The sequence below is a fragment of the Amphiura filiformis genome, chromosome 5, assembly GCF_039555335.1.
Source record: "Amphiura filiformis chromosome 5, Afil_fr2py, whole genome shotgun sequence".
Lineage (NCBI taxonomy): Eukaryota > Metazoa > Echinodermata > Ophiuroidea > Amphilepidida > Amphiuridae > Amphiura > Amphiura filiformis.
Window position 1 is genome coordinate 72,768,686 of NC_092632.1, and position 19,743 is coordinate 72,788,428.

Below are 19,743 nucleotides of genomic sequence, written 5' to 3' on the forward strand. Positions count from 1 at the left end.
TCTTGGTTAATAGTTTTAAGCTTACTTGACATCTTAATGCAACCTTTTTACCTTTTCTCAGCTTTTTATTTATTTTTTCTGATGAAAATTTTACTATGTTTTATAGCAGAAGTAAAGCAGCTTCTTGAATCATGCGAATGAAAATGATACAAAGTGATAAAATGATATTAAACTTGACTTTAACTGAGCAAATTTTGCAGACTTTACGTTTGCACATAATTTGACCCAATAAAATTGATGTTGGACAAGAGGAGGAAATTATGTAGCACATCTGGGAATCGTAAGGACAGAGAACAATTTGCGGCCAATTGCTTACAAATATTCAAACTAATAGCAAGACCAAATTTCAAGAATCCTTCACGCATCTTCAAGATGAAAACTACAGTAAGTGATGGATTTCCTAAATACTTACTCGCCTCGGAGCTGGATTTTGTTCATTCCCATAATGCAGTTGTGTACTCACTCTGTTTGGGTATAAATCAAGGGAGGATAAAAGTAAGAGACTGTTGAGAAACACACAGCATTGTGGGATTGCTACATGTCCATATCTTCAGCCACTTTCATAACAAGATGTTAAAGGATGGAATTAAGTAATTACTGAGAGTGTAGGTGGACTGCAAGATGGTTTGACAAGTTTTATCTATGAGAAAGGCAAAAACTTGAATTCGGCATGGCTTTATTCATAAGAAGATGTTCAAATTATCTATTAAAAGTAAACCATTATTGGAAACGGTTTGATCAGCATCGACCACCTCCCTGTGAATGTTAACTTGATGCTCAATGGCGTGGTAAAAATAGCCAATATTGCATAAAAGCACTCGAAAAGTTGCACTTTGAGAGTGTCAGCGTGTCTAAATGGTGAATCGCTGTGCACTGAGGCAGAGAATCACCACATTATACTTAGTATGAATTATTAAAAGAAAACGGCATGAGCTGAGTTGTTAAGATGGTATGCAAGTCAATTGACTAGTACTACTCGACAAGGTAACATTCTTACAAGGGGTGTATAAAGCGGATGGTTTGTGTAATGTTATTTTGGTTCACTTTTGCTTGACAGATCATTTTGAGAAGGTGAACTTTTGGCACCGAGGTTATCCACATCGTGGACAAAAGGGTGATTTTAATCGCTGGGTACTCGTTGCGCATACATACCTCGTCCATTGGATTTGATTGATACAACTTTGTTTCATGAGTGTTTTAGTCATTAATGTTTATAATGAGTAATGTTTTGGTTGGGAAATTAGTGACTAAAAGAACACAAAGTGGCTCGTAGCCAGGTCTGGATTATGATAACTAGTGATATGTCAGAAAATGGACATAAGTTGACTACCAGGTTAAGTAATACGCACACACTCAGCCGCAATACATGGCTTAGCCATTCCCGCCCATTGGCCTACTCACCAACAAAACGAATCAAGTCCAATATTATGTTAGATTTGAGCTACATTTGTTTCTCTGTCCTGTATATGAGTCACATTCTATTGGCCTGATGTTACAATCCCCGGTACAACAAACCCGGCCTAGTGTATAATGCCGATGCCATCACAAAAACAGAAAAACAAATGATGATACCGAGATTCTAAGCACACTATCATGAATAATAAAAGGCATGGCCTCGGGGTTAAATAAAGTTACGGTTACTGTTTCTGTGTCATAATCATAACTAATCAATAAGGTTTTCCTACTGATTTTTTTTTTCACCGACCACGACCAGAAACAGTGTCAGGGGTATGAAGCCAGTTTATACGCTGCTTGCCAAGATTTGTACATATTTTTTTTTTTTCGTATTCAATTGCTCTTGGGCTAGGGGTGATCACCTTTCTTAATTAATAGGAGCAACCTTACTGGAATTGATCCATTCCGTAGTTGGATGACCATTCATGAGGGTAATTGTATCAGCAATTTAAATAAAATGCCCTTTTATAATGTTTTCCTTTCAACCTTCGGTTTCATCAAAGTGCAAATTGGGTTTTTCTTTTCAAGTAATTGAATACCAGGAAAATGAATAATTTCCTCGACCGTCTGATCAAAGTGTAGATAAAGATTAAAGTTAGAGAGATTTTTTCTCCCAGGTACCCATTGTATGATCCGTAAGCCTGTAGTCGGTTAAAAATAAAGTTGCGTGATGGATACAAAATATTTTATAAAGAGATTTGATATTAAAACAGAAAAAAGATTGGCATTTTTAAAGTTTTAAGTGCTTTCATCAAGTCAAACCAAGTTTCGGTACTATTCAGTTTGTTACATAATGAATGAAAACCAAGTTAAAGTTTTTGGTTAAAATCTGATCGAGGTAAGTTGCAGATTCTTAAGCTAAGTCTTGGGCCTGGAACACAATAAAATATAAATCAGGCCTAATCTTAGGTATTACAGAACGGATGTAGAGAATCTTGACTGCTAAGTTGCAAAGCTGGCTATTCAGTCACTATGCTACGGCATTTTGGTCCAATTTGTCACAAGTATAGGATAAGGAAAGATATGAGAGGTAATTTAACATGTTGAGCTCCGTAAGCGAGGAAAGAGAGTTTTCCTCTCAATCCGTACAGATCTCCTCAGATTTGTAGGGAAAAAAAGCGAGACTGGATCTGGTAGCATGCAATGGACCATTCCAGTTGAATTCTGTCCACCCCCTATGGAAGACATGACCTTAGTCTCCTACACAGGGGTGTAGATTTCAAATGGAGTGACCCTATTTGAAATTCATACTCCCTGTGTGGGAGATTAAGGCCATGTCTTCCATAAAGGGGTATGGGATTTAACTGAATAGCCCAATGCTCCGCTAGTTGGCATTATTGCAGGCTGACATTGGGTCATTGCTAATGCTTGCGAGCAGTGTTGGTGGTAGCTCATAATTACATTAGGAGCTGAGTTGATTAGAACATGGCCGCTGATCATGACTATCCATGTTCTGAGTGGGCCTAACTGCCTTCAGTGCTAGCTGCTTCAAGTATATTTTTTTCCATTTGGTGGTATATTACATTGAGAGTCGCATGTTAGATTGGTTTGACCTATTTAGCATGTTACTTTGTTACATTCCTGACTTTTTTCCCTTTCCTTTTCTTTTTCCATGTATGAATGTACATGCATGATGACTTTCAGGGCAGAATGTAACCTGTATATTTTTTTTGGAGAGAGAATCTGCTGTCATCTAATACAAGGGAATAAGTATATTTTTTTCTTGTATGGAGATAATGAAAACCATTTCATTCCAACTTAGGTTTCTTCACTTTTCCTCAAAACAGCGAAAAAATTAATATTGACAATGAACTGGAAATTGGAAGTACTAGACATTTTGCTACTTTTCTGACAACATGCTTGTTCCACTGCAACCTGACCTTACAATGATTGCCCAATCCCTACGGTGTAAAATTGATTTAAAAGTTTAAGAAGCTACGGTAAGATCCACTGAACCTAATCTGGACACGTTTGGACCAATTAAAGTGTACTCTTTCACCAGGGATTCCTTATATGGGCATAGAAAATCAATTGAGTAAGGTTTGAAACAATCTGATGCGAAAATGGAACTTGTGGGCTATCGTAATGTTTCCCCCGTAAGCATAGAGCTACCTGGTTCATTTTGATTACTTGTTACCCCAAGTACAGCCCCCAGTCAGTCCCCCCTTCCTGCCATTCTTTAACCAACATCAAGTCAATTTACACTTAGTCGTAATAGCCCAGGAACACACTTCCTACTGACTTGATGTACTAGTCGATCCAGGCATGTCCGTAAGATAAAGGGAAAAAGTTTTTCAAAAAACGAGAAGCGAAACTAAGAAGTAAGCTTTTGTCAAGAGCGAGCACATCTCGAGCCATATTCCATCGAACAGCAGGCAAGAAAAGATCGGAGTACAGCAGAAGGCATTCTAGAAGTGAATGTGTTGTCATCAGTGTGCAGTGCTAAGTAAAGGGCAACAATTACCCTGGCCTAGGGGGTCTGACACACTCCCTATAGACACAGGGTAAAGATACCCGATATATTTCACAATCTTCCTGTTTCAAAACTCAAGCAGACAGCCTGGAAATTACAATGGAATTCACATCTTCCTTAAATTTCAAATGATAAGGACAAGAAGATTATTTGATAACTCATTCAGCATTTTTTGTGGCACATACCGACATACCCTGTAGGGTATAAGCATGCAAAGGTGCTCGGTTTTTTTTTTTTCGTTGATTGATTTTTCCTCTTTTAACTAGCCTTAGAAGAGGCATATTTGTACTCAATTCAATCTGTTTTTCACTATTTTAAGTAAGTAAAGCTGAGAGAGTACATATTTTGACAATTTCTAGAGGGTAAAAGAATTGAACTGATATAGTCTGCCTGCATGTCTGCATGCCTCATCCTACCCGCAAGTAACTTCGGAACTGTTTATTGGCTTTAATGTCCAGAGTCAAGAAAAATAAAGTCTAAAGAAAAGACGCCCGGCTATTGCTAATAAGTCAGAGCCTTCTTCTGAAGTCCCTCATCACACCCGGAGGGTTCTATAAGGAATTGACAGAGTATCCAACGTTAAGTAATTATTTAGAGATGCGGAGTAAAATGATTTTAAAAAGTTGTCAAAACAGAATAGATGACCTTAACCCTTTTTTTTTGCTGTTGAAAAATGAAAGCCTGCACTTGGGGCGAGGCGATGTAAACTGGCAGCTCCGAGGTGGAAAAATCCATCTTATTTTTTATCGAAGAGCATTGCCCTGTTTAGGTCTGCACTGGTGGGCATGTTTTGCAGAAGATAAGCTGAATAGCCAGTATGGATGCAAAGTTGCAAAAGGTCAGAAAACTGGAAATTGCCAAATGTCTAAGAAAACATCCCATCGCCTCTCGGCTACAGCCAATGATTGGAGATTCAGCCAAGAGTGTGTCATCTTGAAAACGGGAGGCAAGGCCTGCGCCTGTCTTAGCCAGAGGGAGCCAAAGGGGGAAATAACGGAGGGAGTGCAAAAGGGGGTATCATCCACTTGAGTTCTTACACTAGGCTGGTTTAACAGCGGCAAATCCTGTCCATACTTGTCCGTTTTCTATTATACTCTTTACATTTATAGAGAAACTTGTTATCCAAAATGCACAAAACGTGAGCATTTGGAGCGGTGTAAGATAGCGGCATCCCTGTAGCAATTTTGTTTGTGTCGGCTTCGATGACACCACAGTACGTAGACCCCTACCCGGAATATTTTTTAGCTTCCAGGTTTTTTTTTGTGAAGATTTACACGCTGCGTTGCGTCTATGTGTATGTAGCAATATCGGAGAAAATTAAGGAACTTTGACGTTATTTTTTCCCTATTCTCTTCCAATCAATTTGTCTTTTTTTACTTAATTACAGTTGATTTGACGCAAGTTGACAAACTCTCTCTATATCTACCTCTCTCTCTCTTAGTCTTACTGTCTGGTAGATATTTGTGGAAGATTTCTATAGTGAAAAGGCCAATGATTTTTTCGGATACATCAAATGGTCTCTTTTGAAGTGGGTATCAACTGTTGCAGGGGAGAGATCAATGATTTCATTTTGATACCAGGTGCTAATACAAGACTAGTTTATCAGCTTTTTGGATTGAAATGAAATTTGTCAGATTTTCTGAGCACGATTTTGAGAACCTGTATAATTAGTAAGGAATTGCACTCTTTGGAGCAATTTGGAATCATATTCAATTAAGTATATGCATCTGAGGTGTGTAATTAGCTTAAGATGTCTGTTAAACTCTTAATTATTAACACGTCCAGGACAATTGAATATGAAATATATATTTTGGTTTGATTTGCTTGACTTCAATTCTAGTTGGCTTGTACAAGCAAGATAGGTTACAAATATCAATTTAATTTACATATAATGCAATTAATAAATTGTTACATAAACATAAAATGGGGATTGAAAGGTATGAAACACTCAAAAGGCTCCATATCAGGTTGAATTGGTATTAGTAGTGTTTAGTTCATGGCTGAGAGCTCATTTAAACTCACTTAGGACAGGGTGATGATGATATTATATGCTTAAATTAATTGTCGTTAATTATACAGTTCAATAGCAAAAAAAGTGTTTTATTAAGGTACTAATTTGTATGAATATGGATAACCTTTCCTGTTACTAGATAAACCAATATAATATCAGTGGGAAACCTTGGCTAGAGTATTCAACCTATATCTAACAGGTTTGTAAGAATATACCATTTATTGGTAGCTTTTGAACCCATTAGGGAGAACAATTAAGAAAGCCAGCTACTCCAGAGTTATTAAAAACACTAATCGGCTCTGAAGTATTCAAATTCAATTGTTGCAATTAGATTTGATTCATAAACGGCGGGGCTGGCATATAATGGGTCACAATGTAATTGCATTGTAAGAAGGGCTTGCAAAGTGGGAAATACTTGTTTCAAAAGAGGACTTGAATTAAACTGCCATTATTATCAAATCTTTGGTGAGTATTGTTTAAGAATTAATGGAAATAATTTGCAGAAATAATAAAAGGCTTGGATTGACAAATTAGCGCTTCAGGGTAACATAATTGTGTGATTGAAAAAGGGCGTTATGTGGACTTTAAATGACTGATACCAATGTTGTTTTGGAATTGTGGTTCTCGTGAAAGGTTGAAGATGGTCAAGCACATATTGAAATCTATAGTTGCATAACTGGGTGCGTAACTAGAGCAGCTGGACTTGATAACTCCCCCTCCCCATCTCATAAGCAACGCCAACTTTCAACCTTTGTACATGCCTGAAGAAAAAAGGGAGGGAAAACCCTGCAAGTCCCCTTTCTCTCTTGGCTATCATCACCATGATTGCTAAACAACATAGCATTATAAATAATTCAAGTCCATGGAATTTGCAGTGTCTCAACCCCGAGCAAGGGGGGAATCGGAGACCGGTCGCCTTCGCCTTTCTAAAACCAATGGGAATCGCAATCCGGCATCATCTTCACCTGATCATGTGTCATGTTGAGATCCTCTATCCCCCACCGGTGGGTCACTCACACATTTTCATTTTTCTTAAGGTTGCTAATGTTAGTAATAGCACTCCAACTGATAGGGGTATCTTGTCAGCCAGTGCCACCTCACCCAGGCCAGTTAAGACACATTGGTAATCCGATCGGGGACTTTACATCACCCAGTTACAAACTTCATGTCATGAATAGTTTATTTCCACTTTCTTACGCCACTTACTTAATTGTAAAGTTTCACTTGGCTTCTAATGTGGTGAATTTTAATGGTTTTTGGTGCTGTTCCAATGTGGTGAAGTCAGAGATATAATGTTGCTGACTTCTGCCAAGTTCATTACAGGTTTTGAATATTTGAATTTTCATAAAAAAAGGGGAAAAAAGGTGAAAATCGCTTGATTTGGTTGATTTAATGGTCATTGCAGCTCATGCATAGTGCAACGGACCAATCAAATTGATTGCGAATATATGAAATAATCAAGTTTTGAATTAATAATCACTTAGCCACCCAATGTGTGATTTCATAGATTACGATGTGACTAATAGACTGTGGAATCAGTCTTTTTGACAAAAAATAAATGAGCTTAGGCAGGTGATAAGTCATAAACAGGACTTAATATGAAATTAATTTGACTTTAAGTTGCTTTGTTTTTGCTTAGGATCATCCAATGTAAGCAGATTTTGTCCCCGTTATTGGGCACCTGTTTCATGATGGCTTTTGTGCTGTGGTGGTGTAATGGATGATCAGGGAGAGGGAGGAAACGGGTTGGTAGGGGATGAGTGAAACAATAGATGAGAACCAAAGAGGCCGATGTTGATTGGGAAGGAAAGACGAGGAAGGATAGGAGATGATCTAGGATGACTGAAAGACTAAGATGCTTGCCAAGATGGGGGTAAATGGGAGTAGGAAGGAAGAGGGATGGATAAGGGGGTTATGAATAGTATGGATGGGAAAGGGTAAACTTGAACTTGGAAAAAGGATGTCGGATCATACGACATGATGAGAGAAGGGGAAATAATAGGGAGATAAGTAGGTGCATGAGAAATAAATGGAGGTTGTTTTTTTATTATTAGTCCGCAATTGTTTTGAAATCTTGATTTGTTTCCCAACAGTTTTATTGGACTCAGAGAAATTGAGGTTTTACTTCTATAGAAGTAAAATAGAAGTAAATAAGTAAAATAAAAGTTTAAACTTATCATGTTTGAAGCTCTTCGGTTATAAATTGTCCATTCATGTGCGGGGAACATAATTCAATCAATATTTTGACAAAATGTAAAGGGGATAAAAATAAAGAAAGTTCATGTGCATCCTGTTGGAACCTGTTTATCATCATGCTGGACTTACGCTTTAAATATTAGAAGTGACATGGTGGTTATCTGTGAGTCAGATAAAAGTCAAACTTGTTTGGGACTTTGCTTTGGATCAGAGATGATTCACATCAAAGTATTCGACAAATCAGTTTGGCATCATTTCCTGCCCTACTAAGAGATAACAAAATCCCTAAAGAAACGTAACAGATTTGCTGACATCTGTGTATAGTTTCTGAAGCACAAAATCAGGAAATGTACCTTTAAAACATTTTTTTTTAAATAAAAAGTACAATGTTCAGAGTAGGGAAAATTGAGTAGAGCATGTTGCAACTTTACATGACCACTTACAAGTTGAAGTTAAGAGTAGATCAATGGATAATATGATAATTATGTACTTTGATACTTTTTTAATATTCCTATATCCAAAGTTTTTTGTTTTTTTTAGTTATGGCAAAATGGTGGGCGTTTGTCCACAAATGTATATAGAATATGCAATAAATGGTTTGCAATTACTTATTGAAATAATATAGTCACAACAACAAGTTTCCTAGAAAAAGAGCATAAAGTAAGGGTGATGCAAAAAAACACAACTTTTTTACAAAGTTCATAGTGCAGTATTGCAGGAAATGATGAACCAAACATGTGATAGGACTAGTACAAAATGGCTGTTGTTAGTGTAAAGGGTTGCAATGGCTCAATGATTTCATTTTTGCAATTGTAGGCCAATACAAGTAGTGCCCTATTCAGTTTGTGCACATTGTCGTGGCCAGGGTCAGATATAAATATTTATACATGAATGCGTTAGATTAATGTACTATGTGTAACATAGCAACTGTTGACCCGGTGATCGAGAAACACGCATTGTGTGCTCTAAGCCTAGTTTGAGTTTTTCCAAATCTTTTAATCTCCTGCCCTTTCTGCAACTTAAATGTTGCATGCATGTATAATTTTGTAGTGAACTTTGTAAGCGAGGGGAAAAAGTGCAGTCCTGTGTCCGGAACAAAGTTATGCAAAGTTGGCGGGAAGTGACAAAACTTTCACCTTCCCATACATATTTTTGTCATTGCCTCTTTAAGTAAAAATGAGGAAGAATGAAAAAGGGGGAAGAAACTTGACAGGCCATGCAGTATGCAGCTAGGGCTAGCAAATGAATTCCGCCATTTGGTAATTATTTATACTTTACATTGCTTCTGGTGTATTTTGGATAAATATGTTAGGTGATGACATGAGAATACCGCTATGTTTTAACCCCATGAGAACTACCTGCCGATTGGCCAAAAAGAAGTTTTCATTGTCAATTGGACCAATCAGCAATATTGTTAGAATAATTTCACCATGGAAAAAATTGGGGCGAATTATTTGCAAAACTCCATTCTGATTGGTGATTAAAGTGAAGATATTATGTAATTAACCAATCAGAGGCAATGTTAGATCAGCAGGTAGTGCTCAAGGGGTTAATACATAAGCTGTTTGATCTTGTATCCTATACCATGCATATAAAGAGTCGTGGGTGTTGTTTTATTCTTTTACACTGCCCTTGCCTTCCTTTAAAACCACAATAATCATGCCTTTTTTGTTAAAAGCCAATCGTCATTCGGGGCATACGCATGCAGAGCCACATTTCCTCGGTAATACAGCCAATCGGGCAAAAATTGTGATTATTATTTGTGAAAACTCTCACATGTCCTCATCCGAACAGATTTGAAATCGCGCACACTTTACTAGGTATATCAGGTTCAAAAGACTGGTTAAAAAAACGGAGTAGGTAGCTGTAGGTCAAAGCCCATGTAAACGCAGAGTCCTAGTTGTAAAGCAATACTTGGACAGAACTAGGCTCATCACCACCTTAGAGATCAGTTTGGGATGTGTGCAGAGACTAACAGCTCAACCAGTATTAGCTGCCATATGCTATTTCCCACAATCTAATGAAATATCTTTCCATAGTCGGTTTTTTTCTCATATTTTTGTTACTTTTGGTTTGAATTTGAGAAAATATCATTTCAATATATTGTAGAACTGGGTGCATAAATATACTGTTTAATCAAGAAATGAACATGAAGTCACTGCAGAAGTCATAAACTTTTCCTGCATTTACCCGACTCTGCCATGTATATTTTTCCTACAAAAAGCAGCTATTGCGTTTCCAACTACTTTCCTATTCACTAATGTGCATGTGTAATGCGAGATCTTTATGCCACCTGAAACCGACATGACAAGCACTAGTATTTATGGTTAGAAGGGAAAATCTACAAATTTAAGAACAAATAAATAAAATCAAAAAACCCCATAAAACAATAGAGTGTCCCTTTAAAATATCATGTATATCCAAGGAAATGATTGGTGAATATAGGAAATATAAAGAAGACTAACTCGCTGGAAGGTTGAACTCAAGAAGTTGAACGCATCATACATCATACTTGTTATAGTCGTCAACGATAAGTGTGAAATCTTATATCACAGTCAAGCCTATCACTTATAAACTTTACACTCTTTAAATCTTCCTTACTTCTTTTTTTGGTTTATATTGACATATATGTTCTTTAATATAGCAGACTTTTTCTATTGAATATTAAAGATCTGTATGTAAACATCTGACCAGATCTGCATATGTTGAATTATGCACAAGTTTAATGAAGAAGAATACAAACAAAATTTAGAATACAAACTATTACTTTCATTGTCCAAAAGAATACTCTTGAAGTGTTTGCATTTTCTCCCTAGGTTACCAGGTAAAACAAAAATCAAGTTCTAGGCAATTATGCTCCGATTATAAAATATCATCTTGATAATCAGATTCAAATGAAATGAATGGTGATTAAATTTGTCACTTAATTCCATTATTAAGAAGTATACATTTATTTGAGTGCAGTGGTTACTTGACTTGTAATTGCGTTGAAGGAGGGCGATGGATAGATAGATAGAGTCAGCCAGCCTCCCAGGTTCTTGTAAAAAGTCTCCCCCTTGCCACTCCTAACTGCTTGATTTCACTGGCTTTCTTGATTCAATTAAGTGTTTGTTGGCTCAAGTGTTCAGCATGTTTTTGTTGACCCACTTAACATGGCTAAGTTTCACCCAGCCCTTAACTGGCAGTCATGAAGGCACACTGCCCATTCATGTTTTGCCAGAGTCGGCAGCGTGTTTTGAAAACTGGACTCTAGGGGGCAGTATTGCCAATAAATGATTGAGTATGATGACTGCTGCATGTATGTATGCAAGCAGGTACCTGGGCAAAGTGACTTGGGTTTTTTTTTCCTGTACTTTTGGCTTAGTCAAGGCTTTATAATTTTTGAAAGATAGCAGTTCAAAAGGCATGTATAGAATGAAATGTAATAACATTGCAATTCCATTTTGTTGTTGCTTGAAATATGTTACGAAAGAGATTATAAAACAAACAAACGATATGTTCATGTTCCATTACAAGCCATTATTGCATTTGTTAACTTTGCAAATTGCATTTCAAAAAATAGTGCACAATAGTTTTCACATTTTTTTCTTAAAAAGCAGCATCAACAAAAATAATGGGAGTTGAGGAGCAAAGTCACATTTAAATCGAGTCAGAATAGATGAAAAAAATCAGATTAAAATATGTCGACAATAAACGAACCAATTTGTCAGTCCGTACCATTTAAAGTTTAAAAATATTTTTTTTGATGTACGTGCTGGCGCTCTTCACAGAATCTAGGCGTATGAAAAGCTTGGCTTCTTTCTTGTCTCATCATGTCTTTTCTTGCCTGTGTTTGGTGGGTAATTTTATTTGCGTAACCACTCCTCACGACATGCTCTCTCCTAAATTGACGCTTTCATATTTCATTACATTTTTTATTTTATTTTTTTTTGTATTCAATTTTCATTTCTGTTGCAAATGATGAAAATAAAATTCAATTGCCATTAAAAATATGCTTTTTTTTTGTGAGTGCGATATATGCGGGCTGTGACATCCATAGCATTATAATTTGCAAAACTTTTCTCGTTTGAATTTAGCGTATTTGACACGTACTGAAGACACCAAGTTTGCACGTAAACTTAATGGACTGTTTACATTAAAAAATAAAATGGCATTTATGGGTGGTGGAAAGTGTAACAATATCAATTATTTGCTCTCATTTGTTTCATATCTGAAACAAAAGGTTTTTTCAACAATATTTTGAAGCAATGTCTCTCGACGATAAATGGTTTTACAAAAAAAGCCTGACCCCCCCACCAAAAAAACATATCTGTCTTTGACGATGCCAGCAGGAATTATGTTCTGTATTTAGTACATTATATTTTTTCTGAATGATTCAAGTTCCACAAACCAGCATCTGCGATATTGTTGCTGAACCATGAAATGGTATCAGCCTATAACTAGCACTTACTAGCTTACTTACTATCTTACTTACTAGCTTACTAACTAACCATTTGGTCTGAACTGGACATATCTCTAAACGCCACGAAGGTATGACCCCATGAGTGGTGTCATATGAAAGATGAATATAATAAAAATATTTCCAAACGTCGGAGGTCATCCAGGGTCACAGGGGTCAAAAAGGTCATTTTAATTGAAAATGCTCCGATTGAGCTGAAATTTAAATGCAATGATCCTTATGACATTCTAAACATTTAAAAAATATTTTAAGATTCATTTAAGGTCATTAAGGGGTTATAAAGGGGTCAAGGTCAAGTTTTCCCAAATGCCGATTGAGCTGAAATTTAGGCGCAATGATCCTTATGACATTCTAAACATGTTGAAAAATTTTAAAATTCATTTAAGGTCATTAAGGGGGTCATACAGAGGTCAAAAGTCAAGTTTTCAAAATGACAGCTTCTCACGATCAAATAAACGGCAATTAATGAAAAAGTCTTATTAAAATTAATACTATCCTGCAAGTATTGCTGCTTGATCAGATCGTCACAGTCATCCACCTAACTTACCTTGTGCCCTTGCAAAGGCACAGTTGCTCAGTTTATTTTATATTCTTTACTTTTCCTCTTTCATTAACACCACTCGAGTGGTCATACCTTCGTAACATTTCGAGAATGTCCATTACAGACTCCGGGTGACAGTGGTATAGGCCTACCACAATATACTGCCAAAGCCACATGGTTCAGCTATGGTGCGGTTATCGCTCTAGTTTGATGTAATTTGTACAGTTCCTGCGATATGATCTTGTTTCCCTCTATTATGTTGTATTGGCTAGCTATATACATAAAGATAGCTGGCCAAAGGAGCAAAAACTGTTGTTGAGTGGCTGTGTAAATCTAGAGATTCAATAACATAATGAGTTACTGTGTGATGCAGACATAAAAGTGGTCAAAAATTTTGCGCAAAGTTTATAATATTCAAACTGTAATGTCTTTTATTATCATGGTCATCGTATGGGCGTTTGCCCGTCCTGATTGTACTTCAATCTTAAAAGTTTAAAAAGTCATTTGGTCTTGTGGTGGACCCCTTGAGGGGTTTATAATCACCAGTTAGATGTGATGACAAGAAGCTTCATGAGAATGACAGTAAGTTTCCCCTTCCTTAATTGCTGTAACAACAACCTGTCAGTAGAGATCCAAGGTCAATTTCACATCAGATAATGAACTATTTAGATCATTGCTGAAGACCTGGTACATCCAAAGGGCTATTCCATTTGAAATTCACACTACCCCTGTGGAAGATTTTTGGAAATATCTTCCACAGAGGAGTATGGATTTCAAATAGAACGAACACATTAGCAGCTCCATTTGAATTTCATACCCCCTCTGAGAAAGAGTCAACCTGAATCTTCCACTTAGGGGGGATGTGTTTCAAATGGAGCTGCTAATGTACTCATTCCATCTGAAATTCATACTCCCCTGTAGAAGATATTTCCAAAATCTTCCACAGGGGGAGTGTGGATTTTATACGGAATAGCGCAATGCCTGGCTGGCTGACTGGCCTGGTAAATAGACTCATTGGATGACTTGATTTCCGACAAATGTTGGAGCACTTTGGAAATAGAATAGAGGTGATTCCATTTACAACTGTTCAAATTAACATGATTTTATGCAACACATGTTTAAAGAGGTTTAATACTTCTAGACTTGCAACCTTGCGACAGAGGTTTCCTTTTCAAGGGTATTAAGTCTTCCTACATAAGTATTGTGATTATTTTGCATTACAACTGTTTTTTCTGTATTTTTAAAACCACAATCATGTTTACTTATTTTCAATGATCTTATACCAGTGGGAAACTTGTTATAATCAAATATCCTGTTTATATTAATATATGCAAATGTTTTTCTTTTAGACAAAAACATGATGCTGTTCTATTTCTGCTGTGTCTTTATCTGTTGCATCCGTACATTTCTGATCTATACTAGTACCAAATGACTAAGTCTTCTTGTTTTCTTCTTGTTCATTGCAGAAAAAGAAGTGTCGGAGCCGGACAACCTGATATGTTTAACATGCAAAGAGCCATTCGAGAATGCAAGTGCTCTCTTGCAGCATGTCCAAGAAGATCATGGAATGCACATCTACCACCAATCCAATCCACAGGGAGCCACTGTACCCAAACCCCCGACCACACCTCTGTCGGAGTCGTCGAGAGCGTCGGTGGAGCCGATGCCACCATGCGAGTCTGCCTCACCCCATTCAACAGGCAGCGTGAAACCGCCGTCATTACCATCGGTCTCATCATACCACCACCAACAACATATGCCACCACTTCCAGTACACAGTCCACATCAGTTTCCACCACACCTAGATGGACCTTTCGCAGGCATGTTTCTCCCGCGAGTACTGATGGACAGGTCATTGCCATGTCCACCTGATCGGATGTTCCCTGGCCCACTTAATCCAATGCTTGTGAGGGAGATGATCCACAACCACAACGAGCACCATTTTCACATGCACCCACCTATGCCGCAACATCCTCCCCCAAGACTGCCGCCGCCACCACCGTCACCAACATCAACTTCATCATCCTCGAGAATCCCAACATCGGCGGAGTCAGGCATGTCCGGAATTGACATTTATTCACGAAAATTGCAAGAGCTGGCAACTGGTGGTCCACCCGGACCAATTCCACCACCACCGCCACGCTCAATGTCGCCCAAAAAGCGTCCATTCCACTATCCTATGTTTCATCAGTCACGCAGCTTCAAGCCACCTTTTCTACCAAAAGGAAAAGCTTGTGAATTTTGTGGAAAGCAATTCAAATTTCAAAGCAATCTGATTGTTCACCGTAGATCTCACACAGGTGAGAAACCATACAAATGTCATCTATGTGATCACGCTTGCAGTCAAGCCAGTAAGCTTAAACGACACATGAAGACACATAAGAAGATATCACCGTCTACAGTTGCACCACCAATACCATCCACAGGATCGTCTTCTCCATTGTCAGATACGCAAGACGACGGTAGCGCAAGCAACATCTTGAAATCGGTGGCGCAGTACATCACAGATACCAAATCAAGCGGTGGTAACACAACCGATGAAGATGAAGACGAGTGTGAGTTGGATGAGGAGGAAGCGGAAGAGCGTGCTATGGTGGAAAGAGAAGAACGCGAAAGAGAGCGGGAACAAGAAAGGGAGAGAGAACGCGAAGGTGATGGAGAAAGACCACAAGATCAGGAACAATCAATGGAGAACTCTTTAGATATGCCTATGGGAGTAGAAGCATCATCAGAATTCCCCATAAATGACTCAAAGAAAGATAAAGAAGAGGATGGCCCCACATCACTTCTCAGCGAAGTGATGAAAAATACCGGCTTAGGTGATATTCCACAGTACACGGAAGCATTCCGACAAGCAGTAGCAGAGAATAGAGAACGAAACAACTCTTTCTCTGCTTCGCAAAGGTCACCCTCAACGGAGGACGGTGCATCTGATAAAGATGGCTCAAGAGATGGAATGGATGATTCTTCAAGACAACGTAGTCCTAGCATTAGTCAGCACAGTCCCAGCATCGGCCAACACAGTCCAAGCATTGGCCATCGTAGTCCAAGCATAGGGCACCGTAGTCCAAGCATCGGTGGACGAAGCCCAACCGGTAGCAATCATTTAGATCGGCACCCATCCACTTCCCCACCTTCTCTGCACAGCAGCTTGGAGAGTCATTATGCAAGATCATTACAAGAGATGGAACAATCTCTGCATCCTTCGCATCACATGGAATCCACAAGTGCAATGCGTGAACTAGAGATAGTTGCTAAACGTATCAAAGTAGAACCCACCTCGCCGTCATCATGGGTGCAAACAGCGACTGATGCAGCTGCGTTACCAAGACCGCGATCCGACCCGTACTTGTTTTCCCAAACAAACGAAAACAGTCCAACAGCCACTAACGGGAATCTCTCCAGCTACTACAGGCACAAACACCAACACCACCCACACCACCTTGACATGGATGGACCAACTGCCCTTCCTGGTTTACCACGCTACTCACCATTACACATGCACAAATCAAAAGGTCCAATGACGGGACTATCACGACGTAATGATCAGTGTGAATACTGCGGTAAAATCTTTAAAAATTGTAGTAATCTGACTGTTCATCGTCGTTCTCACACGGAGAAAAACCGTACAGATGTAATTTGTGTTCTTACGCGTGTGCGCAGAGCAGTAAGCTTACCAGACATATGAAGACACATGGCCAAGGAGCAAAAGAAGTCTTCAAATGCGAAGTTTGCGGCATGCCGTTCTCAGTGTATAGCACATTAGAAAAGCACATGAAGAAGAGTCACTGGGGAGCGATAAAAGGAACTGCACCAAAACCAGAATCAGTGGGCGAGGGCCACGCATTTACGCCACGCAAATCTACCAGCCCAATGAGCCCAAACCAGTTTTCACCGACGCTTGTAAGCCCGAACCAGTGAACTGTGTTATGTATCAATTAGTTTACAGATAATCAATTAATTAATCAATTAACCATTTGATTGGCTGGCTGGTTGGGCTGCATCGTAACTTAGGAAAGTATATTAAGATACTTTCTGCTGCTTTCAGCAACAAGATAGCAAACAAACAAAAAACTCCAAAACCAAACCAATACCAAAATGTTCTCTGATTTGTATGAAACTGGTCAACAGCACTTATGTACAAACATTTAACTATTTTACTTGTAAAATAGTCTCTTGATTTTTTGTGGAAAATATTTGCTGTTACCGTGGCAACCTTACCTTGTTTTATTATCAATTTGAATCAAGCTTTTATTTGCAATCTATAATAGTTCTCAGCATTGAAACTTACTGGGAAGCTAATTCAAAACTTTTGTTCTAAAACTGAGAAAAAAAATCACTCATCGGCTATCGATTTTTGGTTTAGGTGTACGAAATCATCTTTTGTGGGTAGAGGAGGTTTCTGGTGCTGTGCAACCTCTTGAATTTCACTGCTTACCTCATGTTAAAAGTATGTTGTACATTAGTGTATAATTGTCTGCAAATAATAGCAATATAACAAATGCATCCAACAGTATTTGACTTGTTGGTCCAAACTTGACTATGCACTATCTGTACTGCTCGTAGTAGTATATATATATCGACGTGGGGATGGGGGAAAAATTATTGATGTGTTGGGGGAGAAGGGGGTAAAACTTGTGAATATTTGACTAGATTTGTGATGTGATATATTTGTGATGTGCATGACTCTAGCAAATTATAAAAAAGACATTGTAGTATAGCCCAACCAGCCAAAAGCACTTTATGATGGGAGGATAAAGTAGATACTGAAATCACTAAATTTACTGTTAAACATATCACATTTGGCAACGCTTAATTTCAATTTTCATCACCACCAATGTAACATTGTTGTCCAGAAAGTGAAGAGTTGATGATATCGATTTTCTGAAACTATAGTGGAAAACTAGTTATGTTGCATTTAAAAGAGTAGTGTAGGAATTTGAAATTGTTGCCAGTGTTGCCAGATGTGAAGTGTTCGCTTGTACAACATACACCCAATGTCAGTTGGCTTAATGTAGTTGGAATTTTGGTTTATATAGTTGGCAAATTATTTTAACCCTAGTGGTACCAAGTCAGCTGCTCGTGAGATCATGTGAGTTTTTTGACGTATTTTCAAATTTATTTTGATTTTCTACACTTCTTGCAACTCATCAAAATGATTTGTTTAAAAATCTGCTATGAAATTACAAATGAATTTGAAGCACAAACTCAAAAAAGCCAATCAACCTCTTCAAAATTGCACCCCCCAAAGAATATTGCCGCAAAAAATCAGCTCTGCCATATTAAACTATCTGTCAGTTTTTCAACTAGCGTGTTAGCCAAAAGTTTCTCATTTTGTGAATTCTATGTGCTTTGCATGGTACATAAAAATGACTTAATGTAAAAAAGAGAGTTTCATTTATATTGCCATTTCAATATAGATGTTAATGTAAAATATTCTAATTTAAAATATGTGTAGTAAATTAAAGTTTACGGCTATAAGTTTTATCTTCTATTACAATGAATGTGTTTTAAGTTAGAAGAACAAAATCGGGGTAGAAATGATGTGAAACTAAAACTTCAAAACAATCTTGTATGTGGATATTTACATCCAGATCTTCCTTTGAAAAAAACAAAACATAAACCCACTTACAACTATCGTATTATGTAAACTTAAATATTGTGTGTGTGAAGCGTGGTAACCAGGCAGAAAAAATGGCTGTAAAAAAGGAACGTGTGTGCTTTAAGTTAACAACGTAGCCAGGCACAGTAAACTGTGCAAGCATTGGTTTAAGGTATTCTTTGTAAAATGGTGACAAAGTCATCCCCAACTTGTATTTCAACTTAGGAAAGAAGAAGTTGGTCTCATTGTATGTGAAAACACCACTAAGTGGTGTTTTTTTTAAGTGTTAAAACACGGCAGAGATGTGTACTCTACATGGTCACTACTTGTTTTTGAAGAGGCATGATTTTTTTTGCAAGCAGACCTACCAGAAGTCTGTCTTATTGATTGTTAATCGATAAAAACATTATTAGTTTAAAACTGAAAGAGATACAAAAAAAAAGAACTGAAAAAAATAAACTGTGCAATATTTTTTTAAAAAGGTTAAAACACAAGAGTCTCGATCACAGCTTTTGAAAGCTTTTTATGTGATTGTTATTTTAGCTATATCCATGTGTATATGTAGGCGTTTGTTACATGGGCTAAGAATGAAGAGGGCCGGGGTTGAGTAGTAAGGCGAATTCCATTCGTGCTTTACTCTCATTGACGTTGAGAGTGTTATCAAGGATTCAGGTCATTGGAGTTGATTTATCCAATTTTGTTGAATGGTTTAGTATTGAAACAGAAGAAGAAAAATGGTCACAGTATAAAATGGATAGTACTGTAGCGATATCATTCAGTAACAAAAAGAGGCCAATTACTGTTTTGGGACATGGATGGACATTTTGACGAGTAAACGGGGACCTTGCCCAGCGAGGGCACGGCTCATGTAACTGAGACCAGTTTAACTGGAGATTTGTTTCTTAGTGCTTAGACTTTGTCATAATCGTCATTCGGCGGTGCTGCCGCCGCACTCGTGTATGTTGTGCCAAATTTTAAAAAAAGCTTCCTTCCCAGCTTGTTTAGG

At 37.8% G+C, this 19,743-nt stretch overlaps 1 protein-coding gene across 1 annotated transcript in view; it reads left to right on the forward strand.

The window, feature by feature from the left end:
- LOC140153667 (B-cell lymphoma/leukemia 11A-like) overlaps positions 1–19,460 on the forward strand; it is a 205,322-nt gene extending 185,862 nt beyond the window's left edge. The window contains 2 exon segments of the mRNA XM_072176473.1: positions 14,602–16,746; positions 16,749–19,460. Coding sequence (XP_072032574.1) covers positions 14,602–16,746; positions 16,749–17,056 — 2,453 coding nt within the window. The 3' untranslated portion in view covers positions 17,057–19,460.
- Positions 19,461–19,743: the final 283 nt, after the last annotated feature.